At 45.3% G+C, this 23,676-nt stretch overlaps 1 protein-coding gene across 1 annotated transcript in view; it reads right to left on the bottom strand.

Moving 5' to 3' along the window:
* PRSS12 (serine protease 12) overlaps positions 1-23,676 on the bottom strand; it is an 80,970-nt gene that overhangs the window by 39,291 nt on the left and 18,003 nt on the right. Inside the window, exons 2-6 of the mRNA XM_030192722.1 lie at positions 23,171-23,321; positions 17,757-17,935; positions 16,347-16,488; positions 9,445-9,641; positions 2,064-2,205 (exon numbers count right to left, since the gene is read on the bottom strand). Coding sequence (XP_030048582.1) covers positions 2,064-2,205; positions 9,445-9,641; positions 16,347-16,488; positions 17,757-17,935; positions 23,171-23,321 — 811 coding nt within the window. The remainder of the gene's footprint in view (positions 1-2,063; positions 2,206-9,444; positions 9,642-16,346; positions 16,489-17,756; positions 17,936-23,170; positions 23,322-23,676) is intronic.

Here is a 23,676-nt window from a genome sequence, read left to right as displayed (position 1 = left end):
ATCAAACTCAGTTCCTCAGTTCCCCAGGACCAAAGTCCACCACCCTAACCACTAGGCCACTCCTCCACTGTTGCTACTATTTGAGATTCTACATGGAATGTTGCTATTCCATTCCATGTAGAAGTCGGTCCTTGCAGATCACCAATGTGGCCGTGTAGGTTTCTGCTGCTGTGAGTCTGATGTCCTGCACGTATGCTATTCCACTAGCAACATTCCATGTAGAAGTCGGCCCTTGCAGATCACCAATGTGGCCGCGCAGGCTTCTGCTTCTGTGAGTCTGACGTCCTGCACGTATGCTATTCCACTAGCAACATTCCATGTAGAAGTCGGCCCTTGCAGATCACCAATGTGGCCGCACAGGCTTCTGCTTCTGTGAGTCTGACGTCCTGCGCAGGACGTCAGACTCACAGAAACAGAAGCCTGCGCAGCCTTCTACATGGAATGTTGCTAGTGGAATAGCAACATTCCATGTAGAATCTCCAATAATAGCAACATTCCATGTAGAATCTCCAATAGTATCTATTTTATTTTTGTTACATTTGTACCCTGCGCTTTCCCACTCATGGCAGGCTCAATGCGGCTTACATGGGGCAATGGAGGGTTAAGTGACTTGTCCAGAGTCACAAGGAGCTGCCTGTGCCTGAAGTGGGAATCCAACTCAGTTCCCCAGTTACCCAGGACCAAAGTCCACCACCCTAACCACTAGGCCACTCCTCCACTGTTGCTACTATTTGAGATTCTACATGGAATGTTGCTATTCCACTAGCAACATTCCATGTAGAAGTCGGCCCTTGCAGATCACCAATGTGGCCGCGCAGGCTTCTGCTTCTGTGAGTCTGACGTCCTGCACGTACGTGCAGGACGTCAGACTCACAGAAACAGAAGCCTGTGCAGCCTTCTACATGGAATGTTGCTAGTGGAATAGCAACATTCCATGTAGAATCTCCAATAGTAGCAACATTCCATGTAGAATCTCCAATAGTAGCAACAGAATCTCAATAGTAGCAACATTCCATCTAGAATCTCCAATAGTAGCAACAGAATCTCAATAGTAGCAACATTCCATGTAGAATCTCCAAAAGTAGCAACATTCCATGTAGAATCTCCAATAGTATCTATTTTATTTTTGTTACATTTGTACCCTGCGCTTTCCCACTCATGGCAGGCTCAATGCGGCTTACATGGGGCAATGGAGGGTTAAGTGACTTGCCCAGAGTCACAAGGAGCTGCCTGTGCTGGGAATCGAACTCAGTTCCCCAGGACCAAAGTCCACCACTCTAACCACTAGGCCGCTCCTTTGAATGTCTGAATAAACATGTGGATAAAGGTGAGCCGGTTGATGTAGTGTATCTAGATTTTCAGAAAGCGTATGGCAAAATCCCTCATGAGAGACTTGTTAGAATGAAACTATCGTTCAGGCCTAAATCGTACTCATCCTCTCAATAAAGACACCAGATAAAGAGAACACAATCCATTTCAAATTTAAAGACACATCAAAGAATTTTACATGCAAGACATGAAACGACAGGTGCAAAAAAAAACAAAATCAGCATATTCCAACTGGCTATGCTCAGGTCACACAAAGAGATCCCTTTCTCTGTGGATAACAACAACATCTTCCCAATCTTTTCAGCTTGTAACCTTGGGGTCATCTTTGACTCTTCTCTTTCTGCACACACATCAAATGCACTGCTAAAATCTGTGATTTCTTTTTCCAAAACATCACCATAATTATTCTCTTACTTCCTGAGCACACTATCGAAACCCCCAACCACATTCAAGCACCTCCCACTTAAGACTACTTCAACCTGCTTCTCACAAGTCTTTCACTAAACTATCTCCATTTCAGTCTAATCAAAATTGTCCTATGTGTGCCAAGAATATATTGTAAGATCGGTGAAACATGGCCCTTCTCTTATGAGTATCTGTACGTACTATGTACGTCAAATAGCACTATAGAAATGGTAAACAGTAGTAGTAGCAATTAATGCACATAAATTTGGACTGATCTGATAAACCAGAGCATGGAGTAAGTTTCTGTACTGTCTAGTTACAGTGGGTACCTGTAGCCGAGCTGACGACAGACCACAGCAGCATCCTTGTCTGACCAGCCATCATCACAGATTGTCCCCCACTGACCACTGATGGAAATCTCCACTCGGCCTTCTTTCTTGGTTTCCCCATCCATCAACCGGATAGGTGGACCTGTGGGAAGCTACAGCTGTCAGTGCACAGAGATGGTAGAACCAGCGTTATTTAATTTATTTATATTGTTTCATGAAGAAAGATTGGGTGGAAGGAAGAAATAAGGATGGGAATGACTGAATGACACCACTAGTGAGACAATTAAGGGACCTTCCTCATCACCTTCAACCATGAAAGAAGTGGTAAGCTCATTGTGATTTGGGTACAGGAGAAATATGTGTTTTGGTTGACTTCACTGCTTCTCCTAAGAGGGGACACTATATTTTAATGGCATGTTATCCCCAGTGTTGGAAAGCACTGTGAGGAGCAGTTGCAAATGATTGCAATGTGAACTAGAAATAGCTTTTTCTGAGAGGTTATTTTACTTTGAAATTAACTCTTAGGATTTACGTACTGACATGAAATATTTTTGATTTTCTCCTTTCCATATTTGCTGACGTCTCCAGCAGCTGAATCCTTAAAGGAAAGTCTCCTTCACTGAGAAATACAGTGACTTACCCAGAATCACACAGAGTCAGAAGAAGAGCTGAGAATGGGACAACATGTATAACGCTACTAAAATGTTGAAAATAAGGACCATAACACCCACCTAATCTGCCCAATCTAATCCCTGTTCCATTTGTTTTCCACTTCACTCCTCTGTACCTAGTGATATCATGTTCTGATGGCAACGTCTTAACTGTGTCACTGTTTCTGTCTCCACCACTCACATGCACCATCTGTTGCCACCTCCTTCTACTACTACTACTTAACATTTCTAAAGTGCTACTAGGGTTACGCAGCGCTGTACAATTTAACATGGAAGGACAGTCCCTGCTCAAGGAGCTTACAATCTAAAGACAAGTGTACAATCTAAAAGACAGGTGTACAATCTAGAGACAAGTGAACAATCTAAAAGACAAGTGTAGAGACAATATGATAGGGCATACTATATTTCTCGAAAGGTTAGGTGCTGAAGGCAGCATTGAAGAGGTGAGTTTTAAGCAGAGATTTGAAGATGGGTAGGGAGGGGGCTTGGCGTAGGGGTTGAGGAAGATTGTTCCAGGCATAGGGTGAGGCAAGGCAGAATGAGCGGAGCCTGGAGTTGGCAGTGGTGGAGAAGGGAACTGAAAGGAGGGATTTGTCCTGTGAGCGGAGGTTACGGGCGGGAACATAGGGGGAGATGAGGGTAGAGAGGTAGTGAGGAGCCGCAGACCGGGTGCATTTGTAGGTAAGGAGGAGAAGCTTGAATTGTATGCGGTATCTGATCGGAAGCCAGTGAAGTGACTTGAGGAGAGGGGTGATATGAGTAAATCGGTTCTGGCGGAATATAAGACGTGCGGCAGCGTTCTGAATGGATTGAAGGGGGATAGATGGCTAAGTGGGAGGCCGGTGAGGAGTAAGCTGCAGTAGTCAACTCCTTCGCTGTACTGGTTATACCTTTCCTACGGCATTTCTTTAGCTTCGGCCACCATCGTATTGCATTTGCTCGCTACCTCATGATCATCAGATCTGATTATCCTGAAATCTTGTTTCTCTTTGTATATATTAGTATCTAACTCTCATTGTGAATCGTTAGCTTCATTGTTTTGTACTGAGGCACTCAAGCATTCAATCTTTCTTAGAAAGTCAAGCAGAATTTGAACTGGAAATGGAGAAAGACTGACCCATCCAAGGTCATGAAGCAAACTTTTTCAGGTACTCAGAAGCAGAAAATCTGCTAGGGAATCCGTGGAACCATTAAATCATGAAGGAACAAAAGGAGCACTCAGACAGGACAAGACCACAACAGAGAGACTGAATTAATTCATTGCTTCGAACTTTACGGAAGAAGATGTAAGAGATCTACCTGTACAACCAAACCAATTCAAAGAGGAAACAAGAGGCTGTCATGATGTATCTACAATCACTCTTCTTAAAACTGACAATTTCTTATAACTCAAAATTAACACAAAGGGAAAGGAGCCTCAGAACCCAACTGTCGCATTCATTTCATATATATAGTGACTGGAGATGGTTTTCTAGGGTGATGATGCAGAGGAACTGAAAGAAATCTTGGTGAACCTGGAAGACACACTGTAGCAATATAACAAATTAAAGAGTAGTAAATCACTTGGACCGGATGGCATGCATTCAAGAGTACTGAAAGAACTCAAACATAAAATTGTTGATCTGAGGTTAGTAATCTGTAACCTGTCATTAAAATCATCCATAGTACCTGAAGATTGGAGGGTGGCCAATGTAATGCCAATTTTTTAAAAGGGGTTCCAGGGGTGATCTGGAAAATTACAGACTGGTAAGCCTGACTTCAATGCTGGGTAAAGTAGTGGAAACTATTATAAAGAATAAAATTATGGAACACGTAGATAAACAAAGTTTAATGGGACAGAGTCAGCATGATTTCAGCCAAGAGAAGTCCTGTCTCACCAATTTGCTTCATGTGAATAATGGTGATGTAGCGTATCTAGATTTTTCAAAAGCTTTTGACAAAGTTTCTCATAAGAAACTCCTGAAAAAAATTAAAAAGTCATAGGGTAGGCTTAGGAATTAGTTATTGGACAGAAAACAGAAGGTAGGTTTAAATGGCCATTTCTCTCAATGGAGGAGGTTGAATAGTAGAGTGCCGCAGGGATCTGTACTGGGACTGGTGCTATTTAACATATTTATAAATGATCTGGAAATCAGAACGACACGGGAGGTGATTAAATTTGCATTTGACTCAAAACTATTCAAAGTTGTTAAAACACATACGGACTGTGAAAAGTTGCAAGAAGACCTTAGGAAACTGAAAGACTGGCCATCCAAATGGCAGATGAAATTTAATGTGCACAAAAGCAAAGTGATGCACATTGGGAAGAACAATCCAAATCGTAGTTACCTGATGCTAGGGTCCACTTTGGGGGTAGCACCCAAGAAAAAGATTTAGGTGTTGTTGTAGATAATACACTGAAATCTTCCGCCCAGTGTGTGGCGGCAGTAAAAAAAAGCAAACAGAAAACTAGGAATTATTAGGAAAGGGATGGTAAATAAGACTGAGAGCATGATAATGCCTCTTTATCGCTCCATGGAGCGACCTCACCTAGGGTATTGCAGTCAGCTCTGGTCGCTGTATTTAAAAAAAGGTATCGTGGAATTAGAAAAGAAGCAACAAAAGTGATTAAGGGGATGGAACTCCTCTCGTATGAGGAAAGGCTAAAGAGGTTAGGGCTCTTCAGCTTGGAAAAGAGACGGATGAGAGGAGATATGATTGAGGTCTACAAAATGCTGAGAGTGTAAAACGAGGAGAAGTGAATCAATTTTTTACTCGTTCCAAAAGTACAAAGACTAGGGGACACTCAAGGAAGTTACATGGAAATACTTTTAAAACAAATAGGAAGAAATATTTTTTCACTCAACGAATAGTGAAACTCTGGAAGTCTTTGCCGGAGGATGTGGTAATAGCGGTTAGCGTATCTGGGTTCAAAAAAGGTTTGGACAAATTTCTGGAGGAGGATGGACATGGGTGATGCCATTTCTTGCTCTGAGATTGGTAGCATGGAATGTTGCCACTATTTGGGTTTCTGCCAGGTACTTGTGGCCTGGATTGGCCACTGTTGGAAGCAAGATAGTGAGTAGATGGACCACTGGTCTGACCCAGTATGGCTACTCTTATGTTCTTACAACTCAATGCACGTGATTTGTCTGAGGTCTGTACATGACCCCAGAAGCCAATCTAATTCCCAGTCACATCATTTAATTTTGAAACCACTCTTCTTTCCAATTACTACGAAAACAATAATTTCAGGGCAGGCAGGTGCTTTGTGTCCTTATGTTTACCATACACAAAGACCCAGATTGTTAGCAATAGACTAAATACATTCTCCGTTCTGAATGTTTATATCACTCTCATATGGATCCTACAGCCCGACATTCTGAGTCTGATGAGCCCAAGGGAAACATAATCTTGCAGCATGACTGGAAAGAGTTTTGGGGAGGTGATGGGGTTCAGGTTACAAAGATGACTTGCGTCTGGCCTATGTCAGACACCAGACACAGGCCAGAATTCAAGGAAGCTAACCACAGCTGTCAAAGTCCCCCATAATCACTGGCAAATTAATCATTTGTGGCGGACCCAGAACAGTGTGAGTGGGAACCTAACATCTGTAGCATTTTGAGTTGTTTTTTTTATTCTGTAGGGTGGAATAAAGTTTCAAGCTCAGAGGTCAGTTTAATACCACTGTAACAGAGACTTTCCAGTACGCCAGAGTGCCACAACACCCACTCCTTCCTTCTAGCTAAATTAGCATTTATTTCAGGATAGAAGTAGATCAGGCCAGGAGGCTGAAGAGTTTTTGTAACTATAATCACATAGGCACTGGACACCGAGCTATTTCTCCATTCTACTTCAAATATACATACCTACTGGCAAAAGTCCCTGATATTAGGAACGTACTGCATATGAGAGGTCAGTGCCATAATGGACCTACGTTATCTGTGGGTCACAAAGCATGGCGATGCACATTTTAAAACTGCAAGGACTCAAGTGCCTTAGTCGGAGTCAGAGACCTTAGCAGTACTGAGATTTCAAGGTGGTGAGACAATATGTTAAGGTTGTGGTCAAGCCAGTGCACTGCTAGGGAGCATTGGGTAGAAGCAGTCACCTAGATTACCATGTCCAGTTCTGGAGAGCACCAAAATGATATAGACAGACTGCAGACAGTGTACAGAAAGGGGGGGGGGGGATCAACTTAGGATATTGTCAGGAAGTAGTTTTTCATGAAAGGCTGTGGGGGTTGGTGGAGATGAAAACAGTAACAGGATTCAAAAATGTGTGGGATAAATGCAACAGATTCCTATTTGGAAAGAGACAAAACAAAACTTAGTGGTGTTTAAACAGTAACTCCAGTAATTGGGAAATAAGGTCAGACTTCTAGGATCTGTGCTCCGATTACGGCTAGACACATTGGGATGGGCTGGAGTGTGTTTCTGCAACTTTAGTACTTGGGGAGTTATGTCCAGTGCCGGGGAAACTTTTACGGTCATCCACTACGTTACTATATAAAACGAGCAGGGTCTGCCCCTAAGGCCATTTGAGAGGAGGCTTAAGGAATTAAATCTGTATACCAATTGTATAAATTCTGCCCAAGCAGCCCTTGCAGTGAACAGTGCTTCTGGTGACCACCATCTTCTCTTTCCTAACTCCTTCCAGGGATGTCCAGCTTCTCTCCTGCCCTACCTCTTCCTGGTTTCAGCTTCTCCCCTTCAATATAACCCTCCAAGAGTTCAGCCTCTCGTCTTCCTATCACCCTACAAGACAACATAATTTGGAACGTGGCAATGATGCAGCGGTCAGCCTCTATGATGAGGCGTGGACAGCATGAGGCCTTGAGCATACACTCATGCTCAAGATATGCCATGTCGTGCCCCCCCTCCAGGCAGACCTTGAACCACGAGGGTAAAAAATGACCCATGTCAGTTGCGCTCATTCCCGTTTAGAGATGTTGAATGCAAAGCTAGTGTCATCCCTCCAATTGTGCCTCCCTAGGTGGACGCATTGTCTGGCAAGTAGTTGGCCAGGACTGTTCGATGTGGAGGTAATGGACATAAAAACAGTGATAACACTTCAAGACAGCATAGGATGAACAAAGAGAATCAATAGCTGTGAGGGGAGAAGGTAAAGGCTAAGATAAGCACAGAGGATTTTTAGCTGTAGGGGGGTGAGGGATAAAGTCTGGGATCAGCACAAAGGATCCTTAGTTATGCAGGAGAGATGGGTAAAGCTTTACATAAGCAGGGAGGATCCTCAGCTACAAGGGAGTGAGAGGTAAAGCCTGGGATACGGCCAGAGGATCCTTAGCTGTGAGGGAGTAAGGGGTAAAGCCCGGGATAAGCACAGCGGATCTTCAGCTGAAGTGGAGTGAAGGGTAAAGCTTGGGATAAGCACACAGGATCCTTAGCTGTGGAGGGAGTGAGGAGAAAAGATTTGGAAATGAACAGAAGATAAGATGGGAGAGTTAAAGTATATGGCACTAAATGATGAGGTAGATATAATAGGCATCTCACAGACTAGGTGGAAGAAGGACAATCAATGAGGCACCGTGTGACAAGATACAAATTATATCGCAATAATAGAGGGGATCAAAATGCAAGGGGGGGGGGTTTGCGCTATATGTTAAAGGGGAAACTGAGTCAAGCAAAATAAATATTCTACATGACAGAGGTAGCAGCATGGAACCATTACGGATAGAAATTCTATGTGTGAAGGGAAGGAGTATACTAGTAGGGCTGTACTACCATCCACCAGGACAGAACGAATAGACAGGTGAAGAAATGTTTACAGAGATTAGGAAAGCTGGTAAATTTGGCAGCCCTATAATAATGGGTGATTTTAATTACCCTAAATTATGGAATATGTAGAATATAATCACCACAATTTTTAAAGATTCTACAATGACAAAAGTGTTCAAGGGTGAGTATAGACTCCCAATTATGAAAGATGGTGGAGAAAAAAAGACCTCAGTGAAACCGGACACTCCTCTTTTTAAAGGACACGCCTTTTAGTTGCTAAATACAATGTAACGAAAAACCGTTACTTATCTTTGGACGGTGAAACAAACGTAGCCTTCTTCCACGTATCCATGCAGTTTCTTAATCCATTCCTGCACTCTCTTCAATTCCCGACAGGGAAGCCCTGTTTCGCCACTAAATGGCTGCGTCAGGGGAACCTGTTTCTTGAGCACCTCCAAGTAACTAGCGCGCCTTCAATGCGTCTTCTGGCAGCCATTTAGCGTAAGATACAAAGTCTGATAAGTCCAAAATGTCAAGAAGACTGAGTAGACTCTAAAAAAGGGCACCTTGAAAATGGACTTAGGGCTTATTTTCTAAAGACAAGCTATGCGTGTCGGGGTCTTTATACAATAGGCTCTCATGACTCATCAGTGTAGATTGCTTTCTTTGTAGGGGGGCAAGGGGGTAAGGAAGTCATATTAGCATGGAGGAAGGGGAACAATTCTGTAATATCACCTCTACAACATTTGGGGGGGGGGGGGGGGGGTGGACAGTGCTCTCCGATGGCTTCCCCAAACAAAACTTATGTCAATACTGCCTCTTAATACTTTAATTCAAACCCATCTGGCCATTTTTTCTGAGGGAAATCTCCCACTGCAAGCAGCACAAGGTAACTGAATATTTGTATAAAATGATAACTTTGAATCCCCACATTAGCACTTGGAGACTTTCTGCTCCGCAAACCCCAGAGCCTGGCATATTTATGGAACATACCTAGCGAGATCCTGTAGACAGCGTTATCTGGGTGGCAGGTGAGCCTCACGTCCTCCTGGTGGCTGCAGTCATGCTTGCCCCAGTCTCGTTTGGAGCACTGCAAGATAGAGGACTCCTGGCCTGAGCACCTGACTTCATCCAGCCAAATGGGGCCTGGGCTTCCCTCAGGGAAGTCGTCCAGTAACCTGTTCCCATACCTGGATGGACAAGAACATGTTCAGAATTCCGAAGCTGCACAGAAAATGTCTTCCTCTTCCTATGAAACAGTAGAGTAAGATGAAAGAGAGAGTGTCTGCAATCCTGCAAAATGAACACTGTAAATGGAATTAGTTCCCAAAATTATGCTGGCTATGAAGTAACATAGTAACGTGGAGGGACATTAAAAAAAAAAGTCTCTAAGTCCTGCTTATCCCAGAAATAGTGGATTTTCCCCAAGTCCATTTAATAACGGTCTATGGACTTCTCCTTTAGGAAGCCGGCCAAACCTTTTTAAAACTCTGCTAAGCTAACTGCCTTTATCACATTCTCTGGCAACGAATTCCAGAGTTTAATTACACATTGAGTGAAGAATATTTTCTCCGATTCGTTTTAGATTTACTACATTGTAGCTTCATCGCATGCCCCCTAGTCCTAGTATTTTTGGAAAGCGTGAACAGACGCTTCACATCTACCCGTTCAACTCCACTCATTATTTTATAGACCTCTATCATGTCTCCCCTCAGCCGCCTTTTCTCCAAGCTGAAGAGCCCTAGGCGCTTTAGCCTTTCCTCATAGGGAAGTCGTCCCATCCCCTTTATCATTTTTCGTCCCCATATGGCCACACAGTTATCCTTGCAACTACTACTACTACTACTTAGCATTTCTATAGCGCTGCTAGGGTTACGCAGCGCTGTACAAGTTTAGCATGGGGAAGGACAGTCCCTGCTCAAGAGAGCTTACAATCTAAAGGTTACAAACTATGTAGTCAGTGTAGGTAACTTACAACTTAGGTAGTCAATGTAGGTAGCTTACAATCTAAAGGTTATAAACTATGTAGTCAGTGGAGGTGACATGAATGGGGAAGGTGGTTAGGCGCCAAAAGCAAGGGAGAAGAGATGGGCTTTGAGTAAGGACTTGAAGATGGGCAGGGAGGGCGCATGGCGTATGGGCTCGGGAAGTCTGTTCCAGGCATAAGGTGATGCGAGGTAGAAGGGGCGGAGTCTGGAGTTAGCGGTGGTAGAGAAGGGTACAGATAGTAGTGATTTGTCCTGAGAGCGGAGGTTACGGGTGGGAACATACGGGGAGAGGAGGGTAGAGAGGTAAAGGGGGGCTGCAGATTGAGTGCACTTGAAGGTCAATAGGAGAAGCTTGAACTGTATACGGTAGTGGATCGGGAGCCAGTGAAGCGACTTGAGGAGAGGGGTGATATGAGAGTATCGATTCACGCGGTAGATAAGACGTGCAGCGGAATTTTGAACAGATTGAAGGGGGGATAGATGGCTAAGCGGGAGGCCAGTGAGAAGAAGGTTGCAATAGTCAAGACGAGAGGTAACGAGCGAGTGGACGAGGGTTCGGGTGGTCTGTTCAGAGAGGAATGGGCGAATTTTGATAATATTAAAGAGGAAGAAGCGACAGGTTTTAGCTGTCTGCTGGATATGGGCAGAGAAGGAGAGGGAGGAGTCGAAGATGACTCCGAGATTGCGGGCTGAAGAGACGGGGAGGATGAGGGCGTTGTCAACAGAGACGGAAAGTGGGGGAAGAGGAGAAGAGGGTTTGGGTGGAAAGACAAGGAGCTCGGTCTTTGCCATGTTCAGTTTCAGATGCCGGTTGGACATCCAGGCAGCGATGTCAGAGAGGCAGGCCGAAACTTTGGCCTGGGTTTCGACTGTGATGTCGGGAGTGGACAGATAAAGCTGGGTGTCATCAGCATAGAGATGGTACTGGAAACCATGTGATGAGATCAGCGAGCCCAGGGAAGAGGTGTAGATCGAGAAAAGAAGCGGTCCAAGGACAGAACCTTGAGGAACCCCAACAGAGAGCGGGATGGGGGTGGAAGAAGAGCCATTAGAATATACTCTGAAGGTGCGTTGGGAAAGATACGAAGAGAACCAGGAGAGGACGGAGCCCTGGAACCCGAATGAGGACAGTGTGTCAAGAAGTAAATTATGATTAACGGTGTCAAAGGCGGCCGATAGGTCGAGGAGGATGAGGATGGAATAGTGACCTTTGGATTTGGCAAGGAATAGGTCATTGCAGACTTTAGAGAGTGCTGTTTCTGTCGAGTGTAGTGGGCGAAAGCCGGATTGAAGCGGATCGAGGACGGCCTGAGAGGAGAGGAAATCGAGGCAGCGGCTGTGGACAGCGCGTTCAAGTAATTTGGAGAGGAAGGGTAGAAGAGAGATGGGGCGGTAGTTGGAGGGACAGGTGGGGTCAAGTGAAGGTTTTTTGAGAAGTGGTGTGACTACAGCATGCTTGAAGGTGTCAGGGACTTGCAGAACAGAGATTAGTGCGGTGGATGTGTAAACCAAGGGACACAAGTTCAAACCATGCTATAACTCTTTTTCTTGGAAATGTGATCCCTCCAGGACCTGAAAATTACCTGCTGTACCTGAACTTACACCTCTACAATAGCCTTCAGGCTTGAAGTTGGATTATATATTTAGGTACCGCAGGTATTTTTCTGTTTCTGGAAGGCTCAGAAAAATTTCTTGGACTTAAACCTTGTGTCCCTTTGTTTACAGTCTTATTGCACTAACCACCAGGCTACTCCCCTGATCTGCTTGCTGTGTTGTTCAGAATGGCCATAATACCTGCAGTGCAGGGTGGCCAATGTGACGCCAATTTTTAAAAAGGGTTCAAGGGATGACCAGGGAAATCACAGACTGGTAAGCCTGAAGTCAGTGCTGGGCAAAAAAGTGGCAACTATTATAAGGAATAAAATTACAGAAGACGTAGACAAGCATGGATTCAGCCAAGGTAGGTCTTGCCTACTCCCACCGGAATTCTGTGCCAAAAAATTTGAAAATTCTGCTCAAAAAGTTTGCAAATTCTGCACACAAAATTTTCAAATTTTTTTCCAGCCCCATCTCTCCTACCCACAGCATCTCCCATTGTTGCAGCCCCTCCCTCCCACAGCATCCCTATTTTATTAACAGCCACCCACAGAATGCCCCCTCTTTTTTTTTACAGCCACTCCCTCCCTCCAAACACCCCCATACTCACCTGAGGTAGGAGGAGTAGGAGCTGCAGTGGGAGTACCTCTTCAGTGGAAGAAAAAACCCCACTCTTTCCTGCCCTGCTGAAACTGCTCTCTTGCTGATACTGTGCTTTTTCAAAATGGCCGAGTGGCCATTTTGAAAAAGCACGGCACCAGAAAGGAACTGCAGCTGAGGGGCAGAAAAGAGAGGGGTTCTTTCCTGCCCCCTGAAGAGGCCACTAGACCATCAGGGAATGCACAGGTATATCGGGCGGCAGTGTGCAGAGATTTGGGCGGGACGGCGGGGGTAAGCTTCTGCAGATTCTCTGGAGAAATGCTGAATTCTGCGCTCCACAATCGAGCAGAATTCTGGCAGGATTAACTAGTGAGGTAATTAATTTTGCTGACAACAAAGTTTTTCAAGGTTGTTGAAACGCAAGAGGATTGTGAAAAATTACAAGAGAACCTTACGAAACTGGGAGATTGGGCATCTAAATGGGAGGTGACGTTTAATGTGAGCAAGTGCAAAATGATGCATGTGGGAAAGAGGAACCCAATTTATAGTTATGTAATGCAAGGTTCCACATTAGGACTCACTGACCAAGAAAGGTATCTAGGCGTCATCGTTGATGATACGTTGAAACCCTCTGCTCAGTGTAAGGCAGCGGCTAAGAAAGCAAATAGAATGTTAGGTACTATTAGGAAAGGAATGTAAAACAAAAATGAGGACGTTATAATGCCTTTGTATCACTTCATTGTGCGACCACACCTCGTATATTATGTTCAATTCTGGTCACCGCATCTCAAAAAAGATATAGTGCAATTAGAAAAGGTACAGAGAACGGTGACAAAAATGATAAAGGGGATGAGACGACTTCCCTATGAGGAAAGGCTAAAGCAGGTAGGGCTCCTCAACTTGCAGAAAACATAGCTGAGGTGAGATATGATAGAGGTCTATAAAATAATGAGTGGAGTGGAAAGGGTAGACGTGAATCGTTTGTTTACTCCTTCCAAAAACACTAGGATTAGGGGGCATACAAAGAAGCTACAAAGTAGTACATTTAAAACTAATGTGCAGGGCCGTGCCAACACGGTAAGCGAGGTAAGCACGGCAGGAGGGCGCCGTCCTCTGGGGGGTGCCCCGCCGCGCCATGCTTACCTCACCCTCTCCCATGTCCCAACTGCTCGCCCTCTTCTCCCCCCCCCCCCCAACAAGATCCCTTTTAAATTTACCTCCGGCAGCGAACGAAGGCGCAGCGTCAGTGAAGGAGACGGCGCTCCAGACATCTCTACTAGTCTTCCCTTCGCTCAGTGTTCCACCTTCTTTTGACGTCAAGGAAATGACGTCAGAAGAAGGTGGGACATAGAGCGAAGGGAAGACTAGTAGACACGTCGGGGCGGGGGAGCGCTGCCTCCTTCTCACTGACGCTACGCCGCCGGACAGAGGTAAATTTAAACAAAAAAAAAAAGGAAAAGGATCTGGGGAGAAGAGGGCGAGGTAAGCATGGTGCGGCGGGGCGCCCCCCAGAGGATGGCGCCCTCCTGCCATGCTTACCTCGCTTACCATGTTGGCACGGCCCTGATCTGGAAATTGGAACGATAAGTGAGGTGATTAAATTTGCAGATGATACAAAACTATTCAAAGTTGTCTAAACACATGTGGATTGTGAAAAATTGCAGGAAGACCTTACGAAACTTGAAGACTGGGCACCCAAATGGCAGACGAAATTTAATGTGGACAAATGCAAGGTGATGCACATTGGGAAGAATAATCCAAATGATAGTTATCTGATGCTAGGGTCTACCTTGGAGGTCAGCACTTGAGAAAAAGGCCTAGGTGTCATTGTGAACAATGAGCTGAAATCAGCTGCCCAGTGTGCGGCGTTGGTCAAAAAAGCAAACAGGATGCTGGGATGCGGGAGGCAACTCCACAACAAGCTCCTCCCTGCAATTTATACTTTGACAAGTTTTGTTATAAGTATGTTCTCCTGAAGATGCCGCCAAGATGAAACGTGGCTTTACGTTGGGAACAACAAAGAAAATATCCATTATGGTTTTTAAAGCACTGATTTTGCTTGACTATACTGTGAATTAAGCAAAATCTAAACAGCCAGTCTGGAAGGTTAGGTAGGTCCAGTGCTATGATAGTACAGGGTTGTTGTTTGCTATATGCTGGTACCGTGATAAATGGTAGTCTGGCACATCAATATATACTGAGCACTGCATATTTAAAATATAAATTTAAATTACAAAATGTTGGATTAAGTTGATAACATAATATACTGGTGTTAATTGTATATGGAGCTAAAATGTAATGCCAAGAAGTGTAGAGTGATGCACTTGGGGTGCAGAATCACAAAGGAGAGAAACCGCATAGGAGGGGAGATATCAGTAAGCTCAACTCAAGAGAGAGACCTTGGAGTGTTGGTGTCCGAGGATCTAAAGATGGAGAAACAATGTGACAAGGCAATGGCCATGGCCAGAAGGATGCTAGGCTGCGTAGAGAGGGGCGTAACCAGCAGAAGAAAGGAGGCGTTGATGCCCCTCTACAAGTCATTGGTGAGACCCCCCTTGGAGTACTGTGTTCAGTTTTGGAGGCCATATCTTGCTAAAGATGTAAAAAGACTGGAAGCAATGCAAAGAAAAGCTACAAAAATGGTATGGGATTTGCGTTGCAAACCATACGAGGACAGACTTGCTGACCTGAACATGTATACCTTGGAGGAAAAGAGAAACAGGGGTGACATGATACAGACATTCAAATATTTGAAAGGCATTAACCCGCAAACAAACTTTTTCCGGAGACGGGAAGGCGGTAGAACTAGAGGACATGAATTGAGGTTGATGGGGGCAGATTCTGGAGTAATATCAGGAAGTATTTTTTCACGGAAAGGGTGGTAGATGCGTGGAATGCCCTGGTGGTGGAGATGAAAACGGCAATGGAATTCAAACATAGGTGGGCGAAACACAAAGGAATCCTGTTTAGAAGGAATAGATCTACGGAATCTTAAGCGATAAATGAGAAGCAAAACCAGTGAAGGCAGACTTCTACGGTCTCTGCCCTGATCGTGACTGAATAGATAGGGATGGGCTTGAGTGTAAATTTTAAAGGGCTTCGACGTTAGCTTCAGAACAGTGCTGGGCAGACTTCTACGGTCTGTGCCCTGAGAATGGCAAGGATAAATCAAACTCGGGTATAAAGTATCACATACCATGTAAAATGAGTTTATCTTGTTGAGAAGACTGGATGGATTGTTGGGAAGACCAGATGGACTGTACAGGTCTTTATCTGCCGTCATTTACTATGTTACTATGTTTTCTGGCAGTTTTGGTCAGGAGGACTGCTTTATTTTATTTATTAACCGATCTTAGCAATATTTCACCCACTTGTTTTGTTACTCCTGGAACAGCCATTTGAGTGAAACGTGGCCATGTTGGATGTTTTAGTCTTCCTAACTTTTAATAAAGTCTGCACAAAATAATTGACAGTGGTTTTACCTCCTTTTGTTTCTGAGAGACCACCCCATTTGTCTTCCATTAACAGTGTTTACAGCAGATCCATATATTCCATGTATGTTACCATGTATGTATGCACCTTAACGCAACACTAACTGTAATTCTGTTACCCGGAAATGGCAATCGCCATTACGGCAAATGTAAGCCACATTGAGCCTGCAAATCGGTGGGAAAATGTGGGATACAAAGGCTACAAATAAATAAATCTTACTTAAATCCAAGCTGCCGGCAAACGACCAATGTATTGAGTTCAGTCCAGCCATCGTCACACACAGTGCCCCACTGTCCTCGGTGATACACCTCCAGGCGTCCCATGTGGCTGCTGCTCCCACTGGATAACCTCACCACACCATCTGAGGACCAACACAGGAGACAGAGTCATATCCATGGCTCAACCCCAACTCTTCATTGAACAGGGGAAAGTGAAAGAAATGAAGACAGCAAGCTAAATGACTTAAAGACACAGAACTACTGGCCAACAAACGAGTTGTAGGTGACACTTTACATTTAAGAATTTCACTCAACATGAACCTGTTCTCTTTAATCTGCAAAAAACATGTCATCAGATGATATAAGCTAACAAGCTGAACAGAAAGGTGCTGTATCGATCCCTTATTAAAATCAGTGCAAAATTAATAACGGATGAGAACTTGAAATTCCAAGTTAATATTTCTATTAAAAGGAGGAGCATGACTTCCAGCACCAGAGCATGTCTGGAGAGTGCCCACAAGAGGTGTGTAGGATTTATTTATTTATTTATTGCATTTTTATCCCACATTTTCCCACCTCTTTGCAGGCTCAATGTGGCTTACAATACGTCATGGGTAGTGGAAATTAAATAGAAAACAGACATTTAGTGTAACAGAAGAATCTTTGGTAACATGATAATGGTAAAACATGATAGTAATATAAGAAGCAGACAGTGGCGTTCCTAGGGGGGGGGGCGGTAGATGTGGTCCGCCCCGGGTGCACGCCGCTGGGGGGGTGCCACGCGCACCTGTCCTCCGTTGTTCCATGCTTCTTCTCTGCCCCGGAACAGGTTACTTCCTGTTCCGGGGCAGAGAAAAAGCATGGAACAACGGAGGACAGGCGCGCGCGGCCCCCCCCCCCCCCCCCCCCCAGCGGCGTGCACCCGGGGGGGTGTTCCTTCGTGGAGGGTGTCCTTTCGCCAGGGGAGGGGTCCGCGCTGCATCCAGGGGGGGTGCTACACCCGGGGGGGGGGGGGCGCATCGGCGATCCGCCCCGGGTGTCAGCCCCCCTAGGAACGCCACTGCAAGCAGATATTATAAAACAGTTCTGAATATATGTGGCGGAGTGGTGTATGTTCACATTTGTTGATCTTTGTGGATACATCAGTGTCAGGATTACTGTGATAACTGTGCAGGATATGCCAGTGTGAGGATACCTGTGAGATTTGTCTAGGATACACCAGTGTTAAGATATCTGAGAGAGGAGGGTAGGATACGTCGGTGTCAGGATTCCTATGAGAGTTATATAGGATACACTGGTGTCAGGGTACATGTGAAAAGTGGACAGGATATGCCAATGTCAGGCTACTCGTGATGCTGTGCTAATGTCAGGATACCTGAGAGGTGTGTAAGATACGCCAGTGTCAGGGTACCTGTGAGAGGTGTGCAGGATACGCCAGCATCTTCGTGGTGGGCACAGTTGTGGTCGCCCCAGGCACTCTTTGCACACTGTTCGATGGACAGCTCATTCCCTGTGCACTGAACTTCATCCAGTAAGACTGAGCCGGAGCCCTCTCCAAAGGTGGCTCGACTCCATGCCTTAGCCACACCCCTATCCAAAAGACAGAAAGAGAGGCGTCAACATTTCTCAGATTGTCAATCATTGAACTACTCCAGTCAAAGCTTGGGTTGATCATGGACCTATCTGTTGCACAGAAGGGTGTGAGGACAGAACAGGCACTATCCTTAGTTATTTATTTAATTATTAGGATTTATTTACTGCCTTTTTGAAGGAATTCACTCAAGGCGGTGTACAGTAAGAATAGATCAAACATGAGCAATAGGCAATTACAGCAGTAAATATATTCAACTAACAATACAAAGTATGGCATAGTATACTATTTACAATCAGGGGCGTATCTGGACTCCGGCGGTAGGGGGGGCCAGAGCCAGAGGGAACATTTTAGCCCCCCCCCCCCCCCGCCGCCGCCGAGCCCCCACCGCCACCAATGACTCTCTCCACCCCCCTCCCGCCGCCAACCCTCCCCCGCTGCCGTTCTTACTTTTGCTGGCGGGGGACCCCAACCCCCGCCAGCCGAGGTCTGCTTCCACCTGCCGCTGCCGTAAAAACTTCTTCTTCAGCCGGCGGGGGACCCCAAACCCCCGCCAGCCACCCCGCGGTGTTTGAAATTCATCTTCGGCCTCCGTGGCCGTGCTGCTGTGATAGGCGCTGTTGAAATCCACTTCGGAGTCTGACGTCGCAGCACGTACAACGTACAACGACGTCAGACTCCGAAGTGGATTTCAACAGCGCCTATCACAGCAGCACGGCCACGGAGGCCGAAGATGAATTTCAAACACCGCGGGGCGGCTGGCGGGGGTTTGGGGTCCCCCGCCAGCAAAAGTAAGAACGGCAGCGGGGGAGGGTTGATGGCGGTAGGGGGGTCCAGGGCAAAATCTGCGGGGGCCCAGGCCCCTGAGGCCCCACGCAGATACGCCCCTGTTTACAATGTCAACACAATATGTACTAGAACATTATAATTGATAGTGAAGGGTAAAACAACATATAGATAGGTAAGAAAGTAGGAAGAGTTAGAAAGTAAGGTGACTGATTTAAAGAAAGTTGCACATGAGGTCAGAGAAGTGGTTAAATATTATCTCAGCCAGGGTAGGAGTGGATAAACATGTCCCACTGCAGTATGTGCAGCCAGTGTCACTCCTTGTGTGTGTGAGTGAGACTATATTGTGAACCTGACTTTTAAGGAACAGACTTAGGTCAGTGTCAGTTCTCATGAACAGGCCTCAAGCACACTGCTGACAGACACACCAAGGCTAATGTGAGGCAAAACTAACTGTAAATATCAACTTTGTTTATCAAGCTGGAGAGATCACGGTAAAGAGGAAAACAGTAACAGCGTCTAAAGCTGAACTTTTGGGCCCCAACAGATTTGGTCCTTGGTCAGGATGACTCTTAATCAGAGGATGCTGGCTGTTATCAAGGTCAGTTCAAGTGACAGCCACCTGAGCTCGTTACAGAAGTGGCCAAAGCTACAATCTGCTGACCAGCCGGGGGTCTGCTGCTGCCTCCGTCCTAAGAGGGTGAACGCCTGCCTTCTTGAAAGGAGTTCAACAGCTCCCTGACCACCTCTGCATCCGGCATCCACAAGTGGGAGAGAGTGTGGCCATCTGTCAGGTTGAACTGTTTCTCTCATTGCAAAGTGCCTTGGCAGTCAGGGGTCCCATAAGTTCTAGGACTACGGCTAGTGTGTGTTAACTTTGCTGTAGCTTGACAGGTACATACATTTAAGGTTCTACCATCATTTGGGGTAATCCTGCATAAGTGTCTCTGATTTGCTGCCAATATATCTATAAACAGCTTTTCTATTTTTCCTGTAATATTTGAGCCTTGTGTCCTTTCCTTTCAGTGTTTATTTTGGACTGTAATGAGTCTCGGACCTGTGTAGGAGGGAAGTTTCCCAGAGTGCTAAATTTTTGTACTTCTCTTCTTTGCCTGCTCTCTTCCTGAGGCACTGCAATCGTGTTTGGTCCCCACAATTAAGTAGGTGTCCACGTGAGATTTAATGATATTATACCACTAGCGTGTGAAGGGTTAGTAAATTGTGAGCTCTCTAGGGACAGAGAAAGTACTTGCACATAATGTATACAGCAGGGGCATAGCCAGACTTCGGCAGGAGGGGGGGGTCCAGAGCCCGAGGTGAGGGGGCACATTTTAGCCCCCCCCCCCGGTGCCGCCAACCCCCCCCCCCCCACCACCACCACCACCACCACCACCAAGAAGGAGCAGGACCTCCACCCGTCTTTGATGTCAAAGACAGATAGCACAGCTTAAAAATTAGGGTTTAAAAGAGGAATTGTAGGATATCGATACACACAGTTAGAATTTTAAAATAAGAAAAGTTGCTATAGAGTACAACCCTTTTCCCACAGTTTTAAACTGAAATTTGCATTTTTCCCATAGTTTTAACAGCCAAAAACTTTAAATGCTCAAATCTTGTTCTAGAAGACAAGACTGATAAAAGCAGTTAATGTAGCTGGGTTTTAAAAAGATTTGTACAAGTTCCTGGAAGAAAAGTCCATAGTGTGCTATTGAGACAGACTTGGGGAAGCCACTGCTTATACCTGGGATCAGTAGCATGAAATCTTGCCACTTTTTGGGAGTCTGCCAGGTACTTGTGACCTGAATTGGCCACTGTTGGAAACAGGATACTAGGCTACAAGGACCTTTATGCTGACCCAGTATGGCTCCTCTTATGTTCTAATGTTCAGTGTCTTATTGTGAGATACAAGGTGACGCTATCCTAGGGAAACGCTGAATCATTATATTACTGAGAGATGTGAGGTGACTGTCGGATGTGATCCCTCTTCACGAAAGTGGTTATAGGGAAGAAGCTGGAAACTACAGGCCGGTAAGCCTCACTTCGGTTATTGGAAAAGTAATGGACGCGATGCTGAAGGAAAGGATAGTGAATTTCCTGGAAGACAATAAGTTGAAAGATCCGAGACAACATGGTTTTACCAAAGGTAAATCGTGCCCTCCTCAGTTTAATAAAAAGCAAATCAGAGAATAAGAACAACTCCAAAGGGGAGGAGGGCGGGTTTGCTGCTGTCCTCGGAGAATACCTGCTACAGGTATGTATCTTCTGCTTTCTTCGAGGACAAGCAGGCTGATTGTTCTCACTGATGGGGTATCCTTAGCACCCAGGCTCACTCAAAACAACAAAAAGGGTCAATTGGGCCTCGCAACGGCGAGGACATAACAAGGATTGACCTACGAAGAACAACTAACAGAGTGCAGCCTGAACAGAATAAAACAGGGCCTAGGAGGGTGGAGTTGGATTCTAAATCCCGAACAGATTCTGCAGCACCGATTGCCCAAACCAACTGTCGCGTCGGGTATCCTGCTGAAGGCAGTAGTGAGATGTGAATGTGTGGATTGATGACCACGTTGCAGCCTTGCAAATCTCTTCAATAGAAGCTGACTTCAAGTGAGCCACGGACGAAGCCATGGCTCTGACATTATGAGCCATGACATGGCCCTCTAGAGTCAACCCAGCCTGGGCATAAGTGAAGGAAATGCAATCTGCTAGCCAATTGGAGATTGTGCGTTTTCCAATGGCGACTCCTCTCCTGTTGGGATTGAAAGAAACAAACAATTGGGCGGACTGTCTGTAGGGCTTTGTCCACGCCACGTAAAAGGCCAATGCTCTATTACAGTCCAAGGTGTGCAACTTGTCTTCACCAGAGCGCGTATGAGGACGAGGAAAAAATGCTGGCAAGACAATTGACTGGTTCAGATGGAACTCCAACACCACCTTCGGCAAGAACTTAGGGTGAGTGCAGAGGACTACTCTGTTATGATGAAACTTAATATAAGGTGCATGCACTACCAGGGCTTGCAGCTCACTGACTCAACAAGCTGAAGTAACAGCCACCAAGAAAATGACCTTCCAGGTCAAGTACTTCAGATGGCAGGAATTCAGTGGCTCAAAAGGAGCTTTCATAAGCGCATCACTATACCTTGAGTAGCTACTCGGGATGCTACATCAAAAGTGTCATAAGTACCACTGGCCAGGAATTTATGACACGCCTTCTGCTGCCTGACCACCTGGTGAAAAGGTTCGGTGAGCTCCGGAGGAAGTGCTTCAACCAAACTGGACAGTTGCCTTACCGAGTTCTGCAAGTGAATACTCGTGTAGAGCTGGTATGTTTGAATCTTGGCTGCGAGCATAGCGGCCTGATACGTTTTCCTCCCAAAAGAATCCAAGGTCCTAGACTCTCTGCCTAGGGGTGCCGAGGCATAGTCCCTAGTACTCTTGGCTCTTCTGAGAGCAGAATCCACCACCATGGAATCGTGAGGCAATTGAGACTTCACAATTACAGGCTCTCCATAGATTCTGTATTGGGACTCAGTTTTCTTGGGAACCACTGGATTAGAAAGCGGGAACAACCAGTTTCGCATAAGAACTTCCCTGAGTGTGTTATGCAAGGGAGCCATTGCAACCTCTGCAGGTGGAGAAGAATAATCCAAGACCTCGAGTCCCCTTGTCTTTGTACTTTTGGAACGAGTAAAAAATCGATTTACTTCTATTCGTTCTACACCACTCAGGATTTTGTATATCTCAATCATATCTCCCCTCATTCATCTCTTTTCCAAGCTGAACAGCCCTAACCTCTTTAGCCTTTCCTCATATGAGAGGAGTTCCAGCCCCTTTATTATTTTGGTTGCTCTTCTTTGAACCTTTTATAATTCCGCTATATCTTTTTTTGAGATACGACAACCAGAACTGAAAGCAATACTCAAGGTGAGGTCGCAACATGGAGTGATACAGAGGCATTATAGTATTTTCGGTCTTATTCACCATCCCTTTCCTAATAATTCTTAGCATCCTGTTTGCTTTCCTGGCCACTGTCACAAATTGGGCAAAAGATTTCAGCGTATTATCTACAACAACACCTAGATCGTTTTTTTGGGTTACTAAATAAGGCCCTTAGGGGTTATTTACTAACAGTTACTGTACTCTATCTGCTGTAGTTCCTATAGGAATAATCATTAGTACAATTAGTACATGACCCACTTAATGAGGAATAAATGACTGTTCAGTAAGATGCAGGGCAGAACTCTGAAATCAGATGTGCACTCTGCACAGTGTCCAAATCATGTCCCCAGGAAACCTGCCTCATTTTCACCTTTTTCCACCAGTGACTGCTCCAGGCTGGGAAGCATGCTGCTCACAATTGGTTGCTAGTCATTGCTTTATGTAGAAATGTTATTGTTACCTGTCCTGATCTTAGGTCTTGGGGCTGAGACATTAGAAAAGATACTCACCCAAGGCCTAGCTGCCTGCAGACCACCTCTGCATCTGCATCGTCCCACTGGTCATCACAGACTGTGCCCCACTCGCCACCATAGTAAACTTCAATCCTTCCCTCAAAGGCAGTGCTGCCGCCAACCAGCCGAGTAGGAATAAAGGCAGGGCCTACTGGTGGGAAAAAAAGGACAAGACTATCAGAAAAACTTCAAAGCTAGTCAGATTGGTTACTAAGCATCAGTCTTAAAATATGTTTCTGTCCATGCACTTTCATATATGACATGTGAATACAACCCACTTTTACGACACCGTACTGTGGTGCTTCCTCCTTGCACCAAATAGACGAGCATCGGTAGTGATAGACGACCAACTGCTCCAATTTTGGGAGGGTCAAGATTTCAATCTTTGAGCACAGGACAATAAGGTACAAATGATGGATCCCTATATTAGTACTATAGAAATGACTTTTCATAAAAATTGAACAGCTTATTTCTTTCATAAGGTTTTTAATCAAAGTTGAATA

The sequence above is a fragment of the Microcaecilia unicolor genome, chromosome 2 (genome assembly GCF_901765095.1).
Source record: "Microcaecilia unicolor chromosome 2, aMicUni1.1, whole genome shotgun sequence".
NCBI lineage: Eukaryota > Metazoa > Chordata > Amphibia > Gymnophiona > Siphonopidae > Microcaecilia > Microcaecilia unicolor.
The sequence above is the reverse complement of the archived record's forward strand: the minus strand, read 5'-3'. Positions and strand labels throughout refer to the sequence as shown.